General features: G+C 35.1%; 1 protein-coding gene across 1 annotated transcript; it reads right to left on the bottom strand.

The window, feature by feature from the left end:
- Positions 1 to 86: 86 nt before the first annotated feature.
- LOC103770833 (vacuolar protein sorting-associated protein 13A-like) lies at positions 87 to 11,919 on the bottom strand (the record flags this gene model as incomplete). The annotated part of the gene is made up of 16 exons (XM_008938108.1): positions 87 to 233; positions 1,080 to 1,174; positions 1,853 to 1,988; positions 3,794 to 3,856; positions 4,221 to 4,392; positions 5,073 to 5,179; positions 5,393 to 5,520; positions 6,593 to 6,650; positions 7,080 to 7,160; positions 7,388 to 7,447; positions 8,600 to 8,659; positions 9,048 to 9,157; positions 9,820 to 9,921; positions 10,196 to 10,291; positions 11,298 to 11,340; positions 11,876 to 11,919. Coding segments are annotated over 16 exons (1,502 nt in total), but the record flags the coding sequence as incomplete, so codon positions are not given.
- Between the last annotated feature and the right edge of the window lie 5,920 nt (positions 11,920 to 17,839).

The raw sequence follows: 17,839 nt of genomic DNA, 5'->3' as shown, positions 1-17,839 counted from the left end.
CAGGGGGTGATCAGTAAGACTTGGTCAACGCCTATTAGCTGTCATCAACATTTCATGAGGAACAAAGTCATTTTGATAGAGAGAGTTCACCTTATTGCTTGTGCACCTGGTCGTTGGGTAAATACCGTACTCAAGCCAGTTAATGCAAATTCTACCAGCCCAGGAGTTTGCTTCGTTTCTCTTATTGATATAGACATGCTTAATAACTTCACAGAGAACTTCATGGCTTCATACTAGATATGCAAGAAAAACAACAACAGTGAATTATAAAGTATGTTAATATATATTCCAATACAGTCGATGAAGAGATGGAAACCACAAATACCAGTCTAATACTATTTTTCTGGTACTATAAGTAGGTTGTATCATAGCTGGTGTATAAGTCATTTGCAAACAGTTATTACGAAGAGGTGGTGTTAAGAGTAAGAGTAGACTATGCTTACAAGTCTTGATGTTTCTACACCACATTCTGAGATAAAAGCCCTCTGATATAGAGCTGGAAGCAGTCCATTGTACCATGCATAGTATCTCACATCAAGATGACTTGTCAGACTATTTCTGAATGGTTAAAAAAAAAAAAAAGGTTACTTTCCTCACTGCAGTCCTTCAATCACCTCTTTCCTTACACACTCACCTACCTACACTGCCTCATCCACTACCACTCACATTTAAGACTCCAGTGAAACACTTAGTGGATCTTCTTTATAAGTTTTTCGATATTGTTAGAGGATGTATTAAGCATTTAATAACTTAAAACAACAACACACTACTTACATGACTTTATTCTATCTAGAGTAAGTAAAATTTCATGCTGAACTTTTTCAAAATATCCCAAGTAAGCTCTATAACCACTTTCCTGAAGCTACATCTAAGGACACTGTCATGCACAAAGCCAGCATGCAGCACCTTAATTCAGAAGTGTCAGAACAGTATTCAAATATAGAGACAGAACTTCAAGTAATTTTAGAAGTGATTTCCTATCATCTTTAGATTTTTATTAGTACATAAAGCTATTATCTTTACATTTATAAGCAAAAGTAGATAGCAATTGTTTGCTGTCATAGTCAGTTGTGCCTTACTGATTTTGGAAGAGTTGGATCCACAGCTGTTTCACTATATCCAATTGCTGCATAAAGTTTAGCCTTCTCTTCACGTGTCATCAGCTCTTCAAGACCTGTCATATTGCAAGAGGTTAAACTCAATATAGGTACGTGAAAATTGCAAATACTGTTATACTCTTTCCAGAGTTTGGTAGCTCTATAGCATACTGTAGATACTAATTTAGGACAAAGTTGACAGTAATAAGAGTTTGCTATAAACCTCAGGGTTTTTGCTTAAGTGTCCTGAAGCACACTTTAAAATACAGTTGTACTTTTCCTAGCTTGCTAACAACAGAAGCAACCTTTTGACTTGCTTCGCATGTTTCCCAACCTTTACTAGGTGCCCAGTACTTAAGTGAATCAAACTCTACTGCTCTTTGTGAAATGGACAAATTAAAAAATGAATGGAAGTAAAATTGTTTACATTCCATTAACTGCTAACATTTTCTAGTACTTTCTTCAAATCCCCATATATGGTACAGCAAGCAGACAAACGGGGAAACCGTGGCAGAAGAAAGCACCAACGGAAGACTGTTCACAAAGACCCATGGAAGGAACTGTAAAAGACCTCTGCAACATGCAATTAACAACTTCATCAGGAAAAAAAAAAAAAAAAAAAAGAAGAGGAAATGTAAAAATCAGTAATCCAATACCCCAAATACTTAAAAAAATCCAAAGTTCCGTTGCTAGGGATGTATTATTCTAGTAAGTCATTTTTAATAATAGAAGAAAATACCAACAAATGAACATACTTGAACCCTTAACTTCTTGTTTTTGTTCATCCTTTTTTTCACCTGACCAGCTCCATATCCAACTAAACCAACCACCAGAATTTTCATCATCTTGCTTTACTCCTGGCCTGTAGATTTTTAATCCAGCCTTAGTTGCCTGAAAATTAAATAACTCAAAGTTAAAAATAAACAAGTAATTTTCTTCATGCTTTTTGCTTCATTTTCCTACGAAAAATATGGACCCAAGACATGTTCTAACACATCAAAACATCATTAGACAACCATTGAAAATGCAACGTGTTAATTTTTAGTTTTTCCAATAACTTTTTCAAGTACACTGTGCATCATGGGACCACTTCTCACTTGAATAAAATCATTCACCTTTATGAACAAAAAAAGCAAGCAAAAGGTAGCTGATTTTAAGTCAATAAATGTTTCGTGCACATCAGATCTTCTCCCTAGCTCTCACCACAAAAAAAATCCACATTATATAGTGCTCTACATAACGATGATAAGGAAACATTAAAAAATATGTAGGCAAAGAGATAGCCACCACAGAACAAATATTAAATATCCCCTGTATTTTTAATTTCAAGATAGACGTCCAAAACAACAACAATAATAAAAAATTATTACTCTTGTAATTTTCCTCGCATTTAGTCTAAGGAACATAGAAAACTACTCCTGTATTTGACAGATATTACTACAACAGTATGCAATCCCTCCCTTATCCTACATTCATTACTTCAATAACTAGGGGATGCCCTGTCTGATGCCAGTGATGATTCTAATACTGGGTACTCACAGGAAGTGGAAATTATATCTGGACCTGAACACTGAAAGTTTGGCATAAGGAACACCAAACAAACACCAAGGGATCTAAGAGACAGAGGAGTTCTCAAAACTGTGGTGCACCACACTAATTATTTTCCTTTGTGGCTGATATGATCTGAAAAGATACAAACACTTGCAGATAAGCCTTGAATTTAAGAGATGCTCTAATGAATGTGAAGACAGCTGGCTGTAAATGGGAACATTTTAGGGACTTGTTACATGTACCTACCTACAGGCCAGTGGAAGGCAGGACTAACCACAAAAACACAAAGGCTTCTGACCTGATAATACTGATCCACCTCAGATGATGCAGAATCTCAGCTAACCAACACAAGACCTCAAAAAGTTTGCGCAAAATCCTCCAAAGTCTTTTTTATAAAGAGTATTGTTCACTTTAAGTTACACTGATTGATGGACAAAAACCAGTTTATAGATTTCAGAAAACCTACACAGATTTCACTTCAGTCTCCCCAAATGATGCTCAGAAACTACTCTGAAACTAAGCAGTACAGTAACCTAGAAAAAACAAGGCTGACAAACTGTATAACTACTCAAGTCACATTACTTTGCCTAACTATGGTTATCTACTGAGGCGTATGCTGCATTTGCTGCGTTCCGAATAACATTTGCAGACAGTAATGACAGGTCAACATACTAGATACACAGGTGTTTGGCCTAAAAAATAGGGTATCAGGAAGGAAAGGAATAAACTAATAGTGTAGGCTGCTGGGAAAGAAAAGAAAGAGAGGATAAAAAAAAAAAACACCAACCAAAGCACAAAAAAAATGAAGCTTTGGGTATAATTGCTTCCAACCTCAGTTATCCTATCATCCTTTGACCACAGTAGATTTCCACATCCTTTCCACAGCAGGTCTTCCTCACCAAAAGTGGAAGGAAATTCATCCCAGACCAGTTATTCTGAAGCAGCAGTATATGGAGCTATTTAATTTTTGCTTTACTAGAAATTGAAATTAACTGTCCTTTATAACAACAAATGTGGAATATAAGGAAAATAGAAAGACTGTATGATGCACAGTTCAACCACAAAAACAAAAACACACCTGCCTAAAATCTTCACAAGCTTATGCTGCAGTTATTTTTAGACTCATTTAAATAATGAAATTTTACCTCAACTTCTGCTTGTTGCCTTGCTAGCGTGATGTTAAAAATATCCAAGGCCTTTTCAAATTCCTAGAAACAAGTGAGAAATTATTTTTGACAATTCCATTTAGTTAGATTTCACAGCTCAGTTTTACAGGAAATGATAATAAACAACTCTTTCAGTGCAATTAAAGTTAATTCACTCAAGCTGAAAACTTAAAATAAACCCAGGAATTAAATGCACATCAATTTATGTTTTTCTTCGCTGCAGTTGCTAATTTTACAAATGATCTAATGTGCTTGTTAGTACTACTCACAGAGAAAGGTACTTAAGAAGTTGCAAGTGTGGCCAGTGAAAATTTATTTTAAATATTTACACTGTCCTAAGTCAGTACTAAGTTTAAGAAAAGAGGAAGATGAACAAAACTTAAGCCTTTAATATAAAATGGCTAACCTCTAACACTTTTAAGATTTCTTCATTAGGTTTTTTTGATGTTATCTTTGTTTTATACATCTCTTTATAGTTCTTCACTTGTTTCCTATGGTGCCAAATATGTTCCCATGACCACATTTGGAGCTTAGGCTGAACATTTACTTCAAGGATGCCATAAATAACATACTTCCACCTAAAAGCAAAGACAAATGAAGTACAGTTTACATTTCTTTTGGTATACTAAAAAGACAGATAGAGATATGCAGACTCCCACTAAACACAACTTCAAGCTGTGAAAGAATGAAATCCCTTGTATAATATCACAATTCTGATAAGTAGAGAAATCCAAGGATTTTACTTTTTCTTCCACACAAAGTTGATAGGTTGCTATTTTGCAAAAATTAAGAAGTAACCTTGTACAAAAGGTGCCCACAAATATATGTGTGCATATGTCTCCATGTGTAAATAAACAAAACAGAATTGTAAGGAATCTTCTGAAAATATATCAAACCTCTGCCATCTGTGTTGAAAAGGTTTGCCTGTTTTAAGATAATGGCTACGTTCTTGTGATAGCACTCAAGATATAATGAGCTCTCCTTCATTAAAACAGAGTTAAGATATTAAAACACTATCAAGTTTCTGGTAATGGTCTTTAAGACAGCAAATGCAGGCTTTCAAATATTGTATCCCTGGCTTTGGTTTAAGGTCCTCAAAGTATTTTTGATACTCCTAGCTTAAAAACAGAACAGAAACAAAAGAAAAGACTTTTTCAGAAGGAAATTAGTTTTAACCTCCTTAAGTAAGAAACAATCCCATTATTAAATTGAAATAATTACAACTAATAAATTATTTCCAAAGTCTGAGGAAGCTTACCATATCTTAGCATTGTTGTGCAATGGAACATCAGGTCTGTACTTCCTGTACGGCAGGTTTCGAGTCATCATATCAATAGACTCAAGAAGCTCCATAACACTGAAGTACTAAAAAACAACCAAACAAGAAAGAATTCGAAGTGTCATTGTCTGATAACAACACAAAGCAAGCCTCTATTTAAAAGAAATTTTCAAAGGAAAACAAGACTAAGAAATGAACTGATTCTGTATGTATTATAAAATTTCTGACTGTTTTCTTATTATTCTTACAAACCAACATTTTTACCACATTACATAGAAATTCAGAGAAATAGTTGATACCTGTGGCTTATTGAATTCAACAGTTATGTCCTGTAAATTTACATCTAAATCCATTTTTGGTGATGAAAAGTCAACATCAGATCGAGGATTCATAAGGAGTTTGGCTTTAGCTGAAATTGGGCGGAATACTAAAAAACAGAGGTTGAGAGAAAAGTGCAGTTAAATTCTTTACTGCCAAAGACGATACATAATACTTATAACTTAGGCTAATATCAGATTAGTCATTTAAAAATGCTAGACTTCAAAATATGAAGACTTCATTAACAAAGCTTAAAATATACTACAATCTATACTCTCTATATACTATTTCCAGCTCCTTCTCGTAATATTTGTGGAACATTTCTACAAAATTTCCTGTAGGCAATATTACATGGCAGATGTTTCAATTACTAGCATATATTTGCAAGAAACCTGGGGGGTTTTGGCTATGATATAAGCTGTTTACAGTACAAGATCGTTTTAAACATAGCACTTATTTCAATATAACAACTGTTATTCCATTAAGGTTTTGGTTTTTTTAATACATTAATGTTTTACGCCGTTTGATAAGTTATACTCACAAGAGTGGATAAAACCCAAATATTCCACATTTCTAAATCCAAGCCCAAGTAAGCATGGAAAAAAATCAATATGGGTCCTACATTAAGCAAAGCACACCACATGAAAACTATTCAGAGCAGAATGTTATATCTGTTGCACAATTTGCCAATATCAGGCATTCAACAGAGCCTTCAAAAGCCATGTTCAGTTTTTACATTTGTTTCAGCAACTGATCCAACAATAAGAATTTGTATTCATTGAATTTGTGTAAATTGTATTTTTATAAAATAAAATTCCTTTGATTGCAACAGAAATAACAGACCATCTACATACAAAATATTCTAAATTCACTGAAAGATGCATAAAAGTGGAAACAGACATTTCTGCAAAACGAAACTGTTTAAACCAATTTACCTTTGTTTCATTTTAAGCCCTGTATTTCTTGTGAAGCTCATTTTACTTTTAGCTACACATTTTATGTGGTAGCATTAAGACTACAGATATGGTATAGGATTCACTGTCAGAAAGACAGTTATTCCTACAAAAGAACTAAACTGCACTTCTTACTAAGATTATTTTAATCACAGTTGAAGTATCAACCTCTGAAAAGCATTCAATATTAGAAGTATACACGCATATTACAAATAAAATACCACTTACCAAAATCATAACCTTCTGGAATCACATTGTGGCTGGCAACTCCCTGTTTTAAGTTAACCTACATACACAATGGATTTAAAAATAAATTGCACTTTTATTTCAGGATAGAGTTTTAAAATACAAAACGTTAGCATTTTAATACAGGTTTCTGATAAACACTCTGATATACTGCACAACTCAAAATATTAATATATGTTTTAAACAGAGTAAGATTTCTATTTTTAGCTAATAAAATGGCTGAACAGTAAGATGACCATATATTGTGTGTAATTTTGTAATTAGCAAAGGATTTTTTTTAACTTCGTCAGATGGGGTGTTGTACTTCCATCACATAAAAAACACTTAATACTTTTCCTAAAAAAATATTACTAACAAGACAGTTCTCCAGTTCTTTGACACAAATGGGAACAGAACAGAATATCAAGCATGCTCTACGCTTCGCAGTACGAACTAGAATTCTAGAAACATTATCTCATGCTTTACTTACCAACGATTCCTCACAACCACCATGGTAGAACATCTCCGATTTCACATTCCAGTAAGCAAAAAGGTTATCCAACCGTACTAGCTGGAAGTACAACAAAACAGATCTGTTACTACCCACAATTTAGATTAATAATTTGGATTTCACAAAGCTTGGATGAATAAAAATATTCAGAATTCTCCTTGCAGGCTATGCTTTATTTTAGAGCCTACCCAGTTACAAGTTTTCTTCATCTCAGTTTCTGTGGAAGGAACTCTAACTCAGCTTGTTTTACTAACAATTATTTCTTTAGTTTACAATTTATACTGTACCTTATAAAACAACTTGGCAGTTTCATCATGTAAACATGGATTCCAATTCTTATCAGAGGTCTGAAAGGAGAAAAGAAACTTATTCCAGTATCTATAACACACCACCCTCTTACAACTGAAACAAAGGATAAAAAAAGAGAGGAACAACATAACTAAACCCCACTGAAAAGAATGCAATGTCGTCTTCTGAATTAAGATGATTAAGCCGTTCTTTTAAGTGGAAAATTGATAAGGCTATTTCCTCCCAAAAAATACACACATACATGCAGTGACTGGCAGGCTGCACACGAAGAACCAAAAGATTTGTTAAAGTTCTGTTTTCAGTATTGCAGAGTCTTTTCCTTCACACCAATATTGATTTTAGGCGGGCTCTTTGGCAAGAGATAAGTAGAGGACTTCTTTTATAATTCTAGAATTAACATTTTAGTTTGAGCCCAACAGAAACACTATGTGCAATAGCATATATAGCCTTTCCCACAGCTAATATGCGTTTCAAGCATGAAGTAGTAAGAATATCAAAGCTTTTGTTCACTATGCAAAACTGCTTAGGGGAAGGGGCTGCCAAATACTTTTCAATGAGCCAGGAACAAGCACTCATAACTACTTCATTCAAGAAAGTAACATTTACTTAGACATATCTCCTTTAAGATTAGCAGTTACACAGCAAAAGCTCATGAACTGGAGCAACTTCCCAGAGTCAGCATATTGCAGCTACTACATAGTCATCCAGAAAAAAAAAAACATACACAGTCTACAATGACTACTTTAAAGTGTAGCTTGCAGACTTCAAACGGAGCTCCAGTTTGAAACAAGATGTCATCCATTTTTTTAAAAAAAAGTGCCTTTCTTTCATATCCTTAGTATCAAGTAACTTCCTTTCCTGGAAATAACGACAATTTCCGTAAAATACTCACAGATTCTGAATAGTCGAAATCCAGCAAAGTCTGGTACTTGGCAACCAAAGTGCAGCAGGATGAGCATTAAGAATTTCCTCCCAGGTGTCTGTCTTAATGCTAGCACTTTAATGGCACCTCCACCACAATACATATGTTTGGTTTGTTAAACTGAGTAGTTACCATTGTGTGTTGTTCATGACTATAGATATGTCTTCAATAGACAGTATGTTATCAGAGAGCACAAAAATACACAAAAATGTAACTTAACCTATCAGTATACATCCATAAAGCATACTTAGATGAAAAATAAAGTTACCTGCAAACTTAGATTCTGAAGTGAGATCCCAAATGATAAGGGGTTATTCTTATTTGTGATCTAATAGAGCAGGGGGAAAAGATATTAAAAAAAAAAAAATTACCTTATGCTCTAAATTTAGATTTGTAAGTAAACAGCCAGCAATTGGTTTTTTATATGTATCTACATATCTAGCTAAATAGATACCTGTCAGTATTTATAGATATCCACATCAAAGATCTGACAACTATAACTTCTTTGCACCCATCCATATGCTTATAAATACATTTATACTTCGGTACAAGCTTTTTATCACGTTTTATTTTTTTTTCTAGGGCTATGAAATTTCCAAAACTTTACTAGGATTCCCTCTAACATGGAAACAAACTAAGAGAAAAAAAATGGGACAGATTCCTAATTCCATGTTGCAGTGCACAACCCCTGTGCTGAGATATACCAAAGTACTTACGTCGTCTTCATAGCGAATATGGATGTTGGAGATTTTCACCTGAAGATTTTTAATGACCTGAGTGACTAATTTTTCTACAAAAGTGTCTTGTTTCTCTTCTTTTACTTTATCTAAGTTAAAGAAAAATAACTCAGTATCTTGTTTGCATTATTTTTAAAACTACACCACAGAAAACAATAACATAATAAAGTTTGCATTAAAGATACTTAAATTGTCTATTACACTGTGTTCCAGTTGTACAAAGAAGCACCCTTTCAGTAAAATCTGTAACATTTATATCCTCCGTTTCAGATTTATTATCTGCCACAAAGAACAAGGTTGTTCAAAAGCTTGACTTGTACCCACTGATAATCAAGTTGGTCAATACATATTTCTCGAAAGTAACAAAAGTTGAATTTAAGATATTAAGACTTAGCACGTATCAAAGAATGAACAGAATCCTTAAAAAAGTACAACCTTAAAAATTCTTTGTTACTAGAAACAAAGTTGCTTCTTATGAAATAAGAGGAAAGAAAATGTCAGGCAATATATGACACAAGGAAGCAATATTTCAAAAACCTTATTTACATCAGACTACACCAATGCTTGAACCTTTTTATTTTCAGGATGTCCATTCTGCAGTATTGATGGCAGCTACAACTGAAAATCTGTAACTAATTGGTTTTTAATCATCAAGAGGAAAATCATAACCTAAAACACTGACAAATCCAGCATCTTTCTGGATTACAATATATAAGAATATATCATTCTCACTAGCTTTTCCCACTCTTACCTTGGTCAGCTATTTTCTGCTTTGCTTCCTCTATCCTTTGCAACTCCCTTTGCCTTGCTTCCAAGAGCTGCCTGGCTTCTTTTTCAGCATCATATTTTATGCCTAAATACACAATTTTAAAAGGTATGATAAAAAAACACAATTTTTAAAGATGTTATTTCAAAGCAGTAATTTGCAGATTTTGTTAACAGTTATGTAACAGCAAAAAATTAGGTGCCTAAATGTAGGCTACAGAAAGACACCACATTCCAATTTTCTAATTGTATTTGCTAGAGTACCTACAAGGAATCAAGCTCATGAAAACAGTATCAACCAATTCCAGACACTTCTGAAATCCCACCAATCTATGTTCCCTTTTTCATCTGCCTTAACTTACTGGCTGTAGGCACAATAAGCAAATAAACGCCATCAAGAACTGCTTCAACAGGCTGAGTATAAAGGTTCTGCCACGGAATCTGTAGGTTAAGTTGACCTACAAACACAAAACAAAAAGGTCGAGGTACACAGGCAGTTGAACTTAAAAAAAAAAAAACACATTACAAAGATAATCAACATTAACCACAAAGCCTCTGAACAGTTATTATGTGGGACAGACAAAAAACAGTCCATCTGAGGCATATGTCCTTTGGATAATTGTTTTACATTGTACACAAATGAACATGAGGCAAGTTTTTCCATGAGCAGAACCATTAAGTCTACAGGTCCTCTCCTTACTCCCTTCAATTATATTCCTTTTAACAGCAAACTGTCCCCCTGTGCAAATACACTGCAGCACCCTTATAAATAAGAAAAGCATTGTCAGCTCATCCATGACCAGCCAGCGAAATAATCCCCAACCCAGAGTTTTAAAAATACATCTTTTTTTCTGTGGAAGACAGTCTTAACATCCTGTATATGTTTTGTGAACATGGGGACTCTGAGGTTACAGCACCTTTCACTCGACACACAAGTGCCTATTTTAATAAACTATGAAATCTGTCACAGGAAAATACTATATTTCCAGGATAGATTTAAGGTAAACCTGGTAGCTTTAGACTTAGTTTGCTTTAAGAAACCACTCACTTCTACATGACAGTCAACTTGCAATGAGAAAACTTTTCAGATCAGCAAAAGGACTAAAGAAGGAAGAAAGTGAAGCGGAAGGTAGAATCAGTTCTGCTGTTGCACTAAAACACGGGATGAGATCCAGTCGTGCTCAGTTGTTCACCTTTGCTGTGTTGGATTCTTTTCTCATTAATATTGAAGTGATTATGTAAAATTGCAACGTATTTTAAGTTTACCATCTCAACTCAAGAAAACTGACTTCTTCATTTTTTTTTTTTTTTTTTTTTTTCACAAAATACAAGCCTCGGAGTGTACAAAATATGCAAATTAAGGGAACTTGGAAAATTACTTGCTTAGGCTGCTTAAAGCCACTTGCAAGGAAAAGTAACATACTCAGTAACTCCTGCATAGGTCTAGGATAAAATGTAACTTACCAATATGTCCTGCTTTAACTTTAAATGGCACGTCCAACTGACTCTGAAAGAAAGCGGTTTGGAACACTTAAGGTCACTTCAGCAATTTGTGAAGTATTCCCATATAGGGAAATAAGATGACTATAACCTTAACAATGAATTTACCTTTCAACCACTGAAAAAAGTTTGCCAATACCATGGAACAAGCAAGTGTTTGGTTACCCATTTAGACTGTTAAACCATACTCAGCTAAATGCAGTCCCAAGAGTAAGTTTCTAGCATCATGAGCAAGAGACAAAAAAAGTCTCTGAGTATTGTTTTTGACCTAAACACATACTTTTAGCAATTGCTGAGAGTTGTTTTGGAAAAAAAAAACATGGGGGTGAGGGGGAAGCTAAATGAAGCCAGCATACATCTTAACCTTTAAATTTAATCTAAAATTAATTAGACATTCCACACAAGTGCAGAGAAAACACAACACTAAGTTTTCACTTAAAAGATATCATACCTTAAAATAAGAACCCAAAAAAGCACACAGAATCTAAAACATTGTTAAAGAATCTTTTCTGCAAGTTTTATTTACATTTGCACTAACTTACCAGTGCATTTTCTTTTATTTCAAGATTCTTCAGTGCTACAGCTCCTAAAAGCAAAGAAGCCAATAATTAAAACTACAATAAGCAATGCAAGCTAAACATCCCAAAGCCTGAGTCACTGGTCCATGATCTGTGGTTCTTCTAACTATTTGCTGCGGAAGATATCCACAACCTACACCTCTCAAACAACCATGCAAGATGATTAAGAACACACTGTTCATTCATGTTATAAAACAATTATCTGAGATTTTCTCATGGACTTTGCATGTCCATGGAAAGGAACCTAAAATTCCTCTAAGTAAAAATGTTGGAAACAACTGTCACATGTTTTAAGGATCCATTTTGAAATTAAAAGTTTGCTTCTTTTTCCTCAACCATCTGCTTCCTACGTTTGTGGTAATCTAGCAACATTAAATTTAGAGTGAATTTTTAGCCCTCAAAAGATCACACATTTCCAAGTTATATTTATAGGCTTATAAAAGTTCACAGGAAGCATTTCAGTAAATCTGATTTTTTAAATGTCTTGAGACAACAAATTCAGTACTCTATCAATGCAGCAAATTTAAAATTTTAAATTCCATTTTTACAACGTGTTTGACATCAGACACATCATAGCAAAGGGGCATTGGAATGGACCAGGAAACTCATAACATAAAAACATGCATATAGTCCAAAGCAAAGTTTTCTGCAAATTCTACAAGAAGGATGGAACACCTGCAATGGCTACCTTAGATATAGTTGTACAGTATTAATACATGCCTATGGAACAGACACCTGATACATCTGAGCAGGGGCATAAATGAGATACAGGAAACTAGAAGCAGATTACAGGCCTGCAAAGGAATACAGCTTGACGTTGCAAAGAAAGATTTGATTGACCCAGTAATGCTCCAACTGGAAGGAATATTCTTGCAGTTACATAGTGCTGATGGCATTAGACTCCTGTTCAAAGTACCACCAATTTTGGGAAACTGGACCCTAACCTCAAAACCACATTCATGAGAACAGTTGGGTCAAGCTGTTGAACTGCTGTGGAAGAACTGATCAGGTAAACCAACCCAGCCACCTTGTAGTACTTGCAAAATACTACAAAGTTTTCAATGTAATAATTTATTCATTGCAACAATCTATCGCTTTCCAGTAGAATTCTATAAGTGCTACAATGTGCCACCAGCAACCTCTCCAGCCAAATACTATATGCAGAAAGATGTTCTTCAGAGCTGGCTGGTCCTGGGGATCAAAGAAAGCATTCCCAGTAGCAGTCTACAACTATTCTAGTGATCATAACTACTCTACAGTCTTAGTATGTTGTGACAACATGACAGTTTTTATATAGTAGTGGGTTCCATTCTACTCTAAGTTTATTCCTTGATAAAGCTGACCCCGCAGACCATTTTAACACTGTTTTGTTTTAAACCATTTGCCTCTCCAAGAAGACATCATTAATTATAATTGTATTCATAGCAAGTAATTCTAATAGCATTCAGAGCAAAGGTTCGTGTTTGTAACCAAGTTACCGTGCATGACATGCAGTTTTTCCATGTCAGCTGAACCATGGCAAAAATGTTCACAGGCAAACTCTAAGACTACGTGACACACAAAGCAGTTTAGTCTCTTCACTTTCAATGTTGGCTAACTAAACTCTCTCTCTCATTTATCAAGGATTTGGCACATGCCATGTTTCAGCTGAGGCACAGGAACTCAAGCTGCAGTAACTACGGAGCCCTAATGCTTCTAAAAACAAGGTACTGCAAAGTGAACAGGGATTATTATCTCAAGTACTTACAAGCAATAGCTTCTAAAGGAAACTTCTAGCTGGTTTCACCTAAGCACATCATAATAGCAGAGAATAAACACAGTCTTGATAAGCTTTGACAATTCTGCATGAAATGCTGGGATTGGGAAGTGGGGTAAACATTTCTTCACCATTTTTCCTATACTAAGAATTTTACACTTAGTAAGTTTAAAAGGTTTTAGTTAAAATTATTAGATAAAGTAGAAGTCAGTACAACTTCAATCATCTCATCTTTAGTATAAAATTGCTGAAACACAATCACTAAAATACCGCAGTTTGCTTACAAAAATCCTGACTGAAGGTCTGACCACTGTGAATGGACTATCAAAGCACACAAAAGGCTACTACTGAAGCACTATGTTCTGTACATTTATGCAACACTTCTTAAGACAGACTGCAAGAACTGGATTGACTAAATATTTCTGCAAGTAAACATGAACTACTTGCAAAGTTACCACACCTCAGCTGGCAAACAATTCTCGCACTCAGGATTGGAAATGCAGTGACTGGCCGTGTCAGTATTCTGTCCCATTGCCAAAGGTTAGTCTCTTTCACACTCAGCTGTTCACTTGCAAAGAAACAAAGCTCCAAGTGCAACTGCACTGAATCCTGACTGTTCTGCTCAGGGCGGCGGGGGTGAGGGGTGGGCGAAGGGGGGTGTAACCTCATGAACAGAAGCAGGAAAATCAGAGAACAAAGGCTTGTCATAGGACATAACACAGCTACTGAACTTAACTGTCTTTGAGCACTGACAATGGACTTTAAGTGCAAGAATTTCAAAATACATTGAGATTTGGTTGTTTGGTTTGGTTGGGTTTTCTGCCTTTTTTTTTTCCTCCCCCATTGTGGGCAACTGGATATTCCTTTGACGGCAAGAAATGCATCCCGATAAAACCCCATTTGAATAGTTAAAAACTGCCCAGCTAAGCAACCTTCAAAACTGTATATACAAGTAATTGGAGTTATATAAATATCTAGGGTCAAACATGCAGGCTAACAGCCAAAACAATAATAAAAGCCAGAACATTTACAAATACCTATGGTACAGTCTAGGCTACATTACATACCAAATTCTGATTTCTGGACACTGTAAATAATTCAACAAAATCAAATATTTGTCAAAATTCTGGTACAATTAAGTTTATCATTTTAATTTTAGATAGTCAAAATAATTTCATGAATTTGAGTACATTAATCAACATCTACTACCAAGGACTTAGCTCACCAAAAAAAAAAAAAAAAAATCTAGAAACTAGATAAGTTTGTAAACGTTTTCACCAAAGAGGCCTAACAAATCTTATTATGGATGTCAACACAAGTTAAAGAGCGGGAAGAAAATTAATCCACATAAAAGCCCTGCAGATTTACCCTGTGTCTTAATGATATCTCTGCTGTCCTGCAAATAAGAAAGGGGGAGGGGAGGGTGCAGGGAAGTCAGACAAGAGAAAAGCATGAAAGATGATAGGGATCAGAAACTGAAAATACCTCAGCTGGTATCTGACCAGGAGCCAGTACTCCAGCTCACATATTTCAACACATTTCTGCTTTTTAGAAACAACACTATCAGCCTGTGAACCTCTTTGATCACTTTATACAAACTGCTGCCCTTGCCAGTCATTTCCCACTCCTGTTTGTGCTTTTAATTATTCCTGTTCGAGCACACCTTCTGGAGACAAGCTGTAAATCTTTAAGGATCAGAGTGTCTGCCAAATACCTTCTCTGCTGGTATCTCTTGTAAAATAGGTCATGAAAGGTAGCAGGAACTACCGGATATTCTTTTTCCTTCTATCAACTCAAATCACTAAAATGTAAGGAGGGGACTGCACCTTCTATACTAGACAAGGCAAGGTATGCAAAAGTAGTCTTTTATTAGAATAGTATCTTTTATTAGAATAGTTGGTGTAGCTGGAAAAAAAAAGCCTAAGTGCTTGTGTGCTCACAAACTTGTGTCCTTTATCTGCCTATATCATCCTACTAACATAGTCACTCCAAGAAGACACAGCAAGTTGTGTTAAGCAATATGTGCTTCAGCCATCACCTAACAAGCAGGTTTGCCAAGTCAGCATAAAATTAAGTATTTCAAAGAGCAGTACTGAGGGTCTGACCAAGACACTGAATGGAAAGTTATTTAGATCCAATCAAACAAAAATAATGGCAACATGGACTTTGGTGAAAAGGATGCTTGGTCTCTCACAGTGTTTGGAAAGCTCAATATCAACTCACTTCCTCTCAAAAATAACTGTCAGCATCTCACATTGCTTCAATCAATTCTTCAGGTACTGAAGTATAAACTCATTAGGTCTAGAGCACCTAAAAATATCCAACTTACCTAAATACTTATCTAACCTATTTATCTCAGCCAAGTACTTACACATTTGTTAATAAAGCTCATCGAAATGATCTCTTTAGGTGAAGACGAGAACAAGAGGTTTAAAACTGTCCTTCCCAGCATCAGCCATCCATCCAACAGCTTTCCTTGACAGCTGCCTAATAAAGCTGCTTCTTATTCTGCTTCATACTGATGGTGTTCTTAAGGTACATTATTTCCTTCCCCGTTACATTCTTTTCTGAGCCTTGGCCTTTCCAACTGGCCTCACATGTTCAGATTACCTTTTTTTCACTTCTATAGGCTGTCCTATCTTCTCCTTTCTGCATCACCTTTTATATTTCAGGTCATTAAGCTGTTACAGCTCTCTCAGCCATGAGTCTGTTTCAAGGTGTCAAATTTTTCTTTAGCATTGAAAAAGTCCGCATTTCTCCCCTTCAATCTGTGGGGTTTTTAATGAGGAAACAAAAAAAAGTAAACATTTCTGTAGTTATTACTGTGCTCATACATGTTGTTTGGAGCAGTGTCATCACACAACTTTACTTATACAGATTGAACAGCTCTGGATAACTTTAAGAGGGCAAGCTGAATTTCCACATTACATAAAACCAAAAGGAATGTTAAGTATCTTCATAAAAAAGCCATTAATAAAGCTCCCAAATTTACAGAAGCTGAAACTATATAAAGTTAATGTTCATACATATATCCAGAGTCTTCCAACAGCTTACAAGTCTTAATTTAAACAGGCTAGCTACAAATTATCAAAAGGACATAATCTATTCCCTACAGCACCTAAAAAAAAAAAAAATCCCTTGGGTATTTAATCATTCAGAGGTGAAAAAACACATGACTTTTTAAATTTATGATACAGATGTATAGCACTTGTGCAGTGCTAGAGCATCCAGAAAGCACTGGCCATTTCTGACAAGGACAGAAGCTCTCCTTTTAATGACTGCAATAATACTGCAATGGGTTTAGGTCAATTTAGTTGCAAAGCTACATAATTCGTGTAAAATGTAGCAAGTTTATCATGACACAAAGACAAACACTGTATGAAAACACACTGTTGTAATGGAAATGCTTTCAGAATATGAAAAATTATTATGTTTACATAAAATACGAAGACCAAAAAAATAGTACTATTTAAAAAAAAAAAATTTGGTTCCACAGTTTCAGCAATTAGAAAGCCAATAACATTATTAGTAGACTTCAGAGACACTGCAACTGTAGGGATCTACCAATCAGTGATGGCCTCCATATAAATACAGTAGTCTACTGCTACTACCCCTAATTGCTGCCTGTTAGATAGAGGAATGAAATTTCCAGATCCTCCAAGATCGTTGGAGTGAAAGAAATATTGCAGATGCACACACCACTAAATAAAGTTTAAGTTGCAAATACAAGTGAAAACATCATGCAAGGGAGGTCCCTAGAGCAGGGAAAAAATATAAATAAAACCTTTAGAGGTGATGCTTCAACAATTCTACATGGAGGTTCTGGGCATCTCAGAGCAAGGCGTAGCTTCATGTATCTATTTTCACGCTAAGCAACTAAACAGACTACGTAGAGAAACACTTATTCTAATACAAAAGCACTGTACTGAGGATAAAGGAATTTAAAAAAAAAAATAAACCCTCTTAAAACTACTTGAAGAGAAAATAATAGAAAAATCTCTAAATCAAGTTCCACATACATAAAAAAATATGATAGCTGAATATCAAAACACCAAAGTAAAAATTGATGAGATCTACTTAGTCTTAAACAAGTGAGAGAGCTGATGTGCACCTAATCCAGGAAGAGCTGCCTCAAAGGAAGACAAGGTGCCAAGAGTAACCACCAGCAATCT

The sequence above is a fragment of the Merops nubicus genome, unplaced genomic scaffold (assembly GCF_000691845.1).
Source record: "Merops nubicus isolate BGI_N331 unplaced genomic scaffold, ASM69184v1 Scaffold47293, whole genome shotgun sequence".
Taxonomy (NCBI): Eukaryota; Metazoa; Chordata; class Aves; order Coraciiformes; family Meropidae; genus Merops; species Merops nubicus.
The sequence above is the reverse complement of the archived record's forward strand: the minus strand, read 5'-3'. Positions and strand labels throughout refer to the sequence as shown.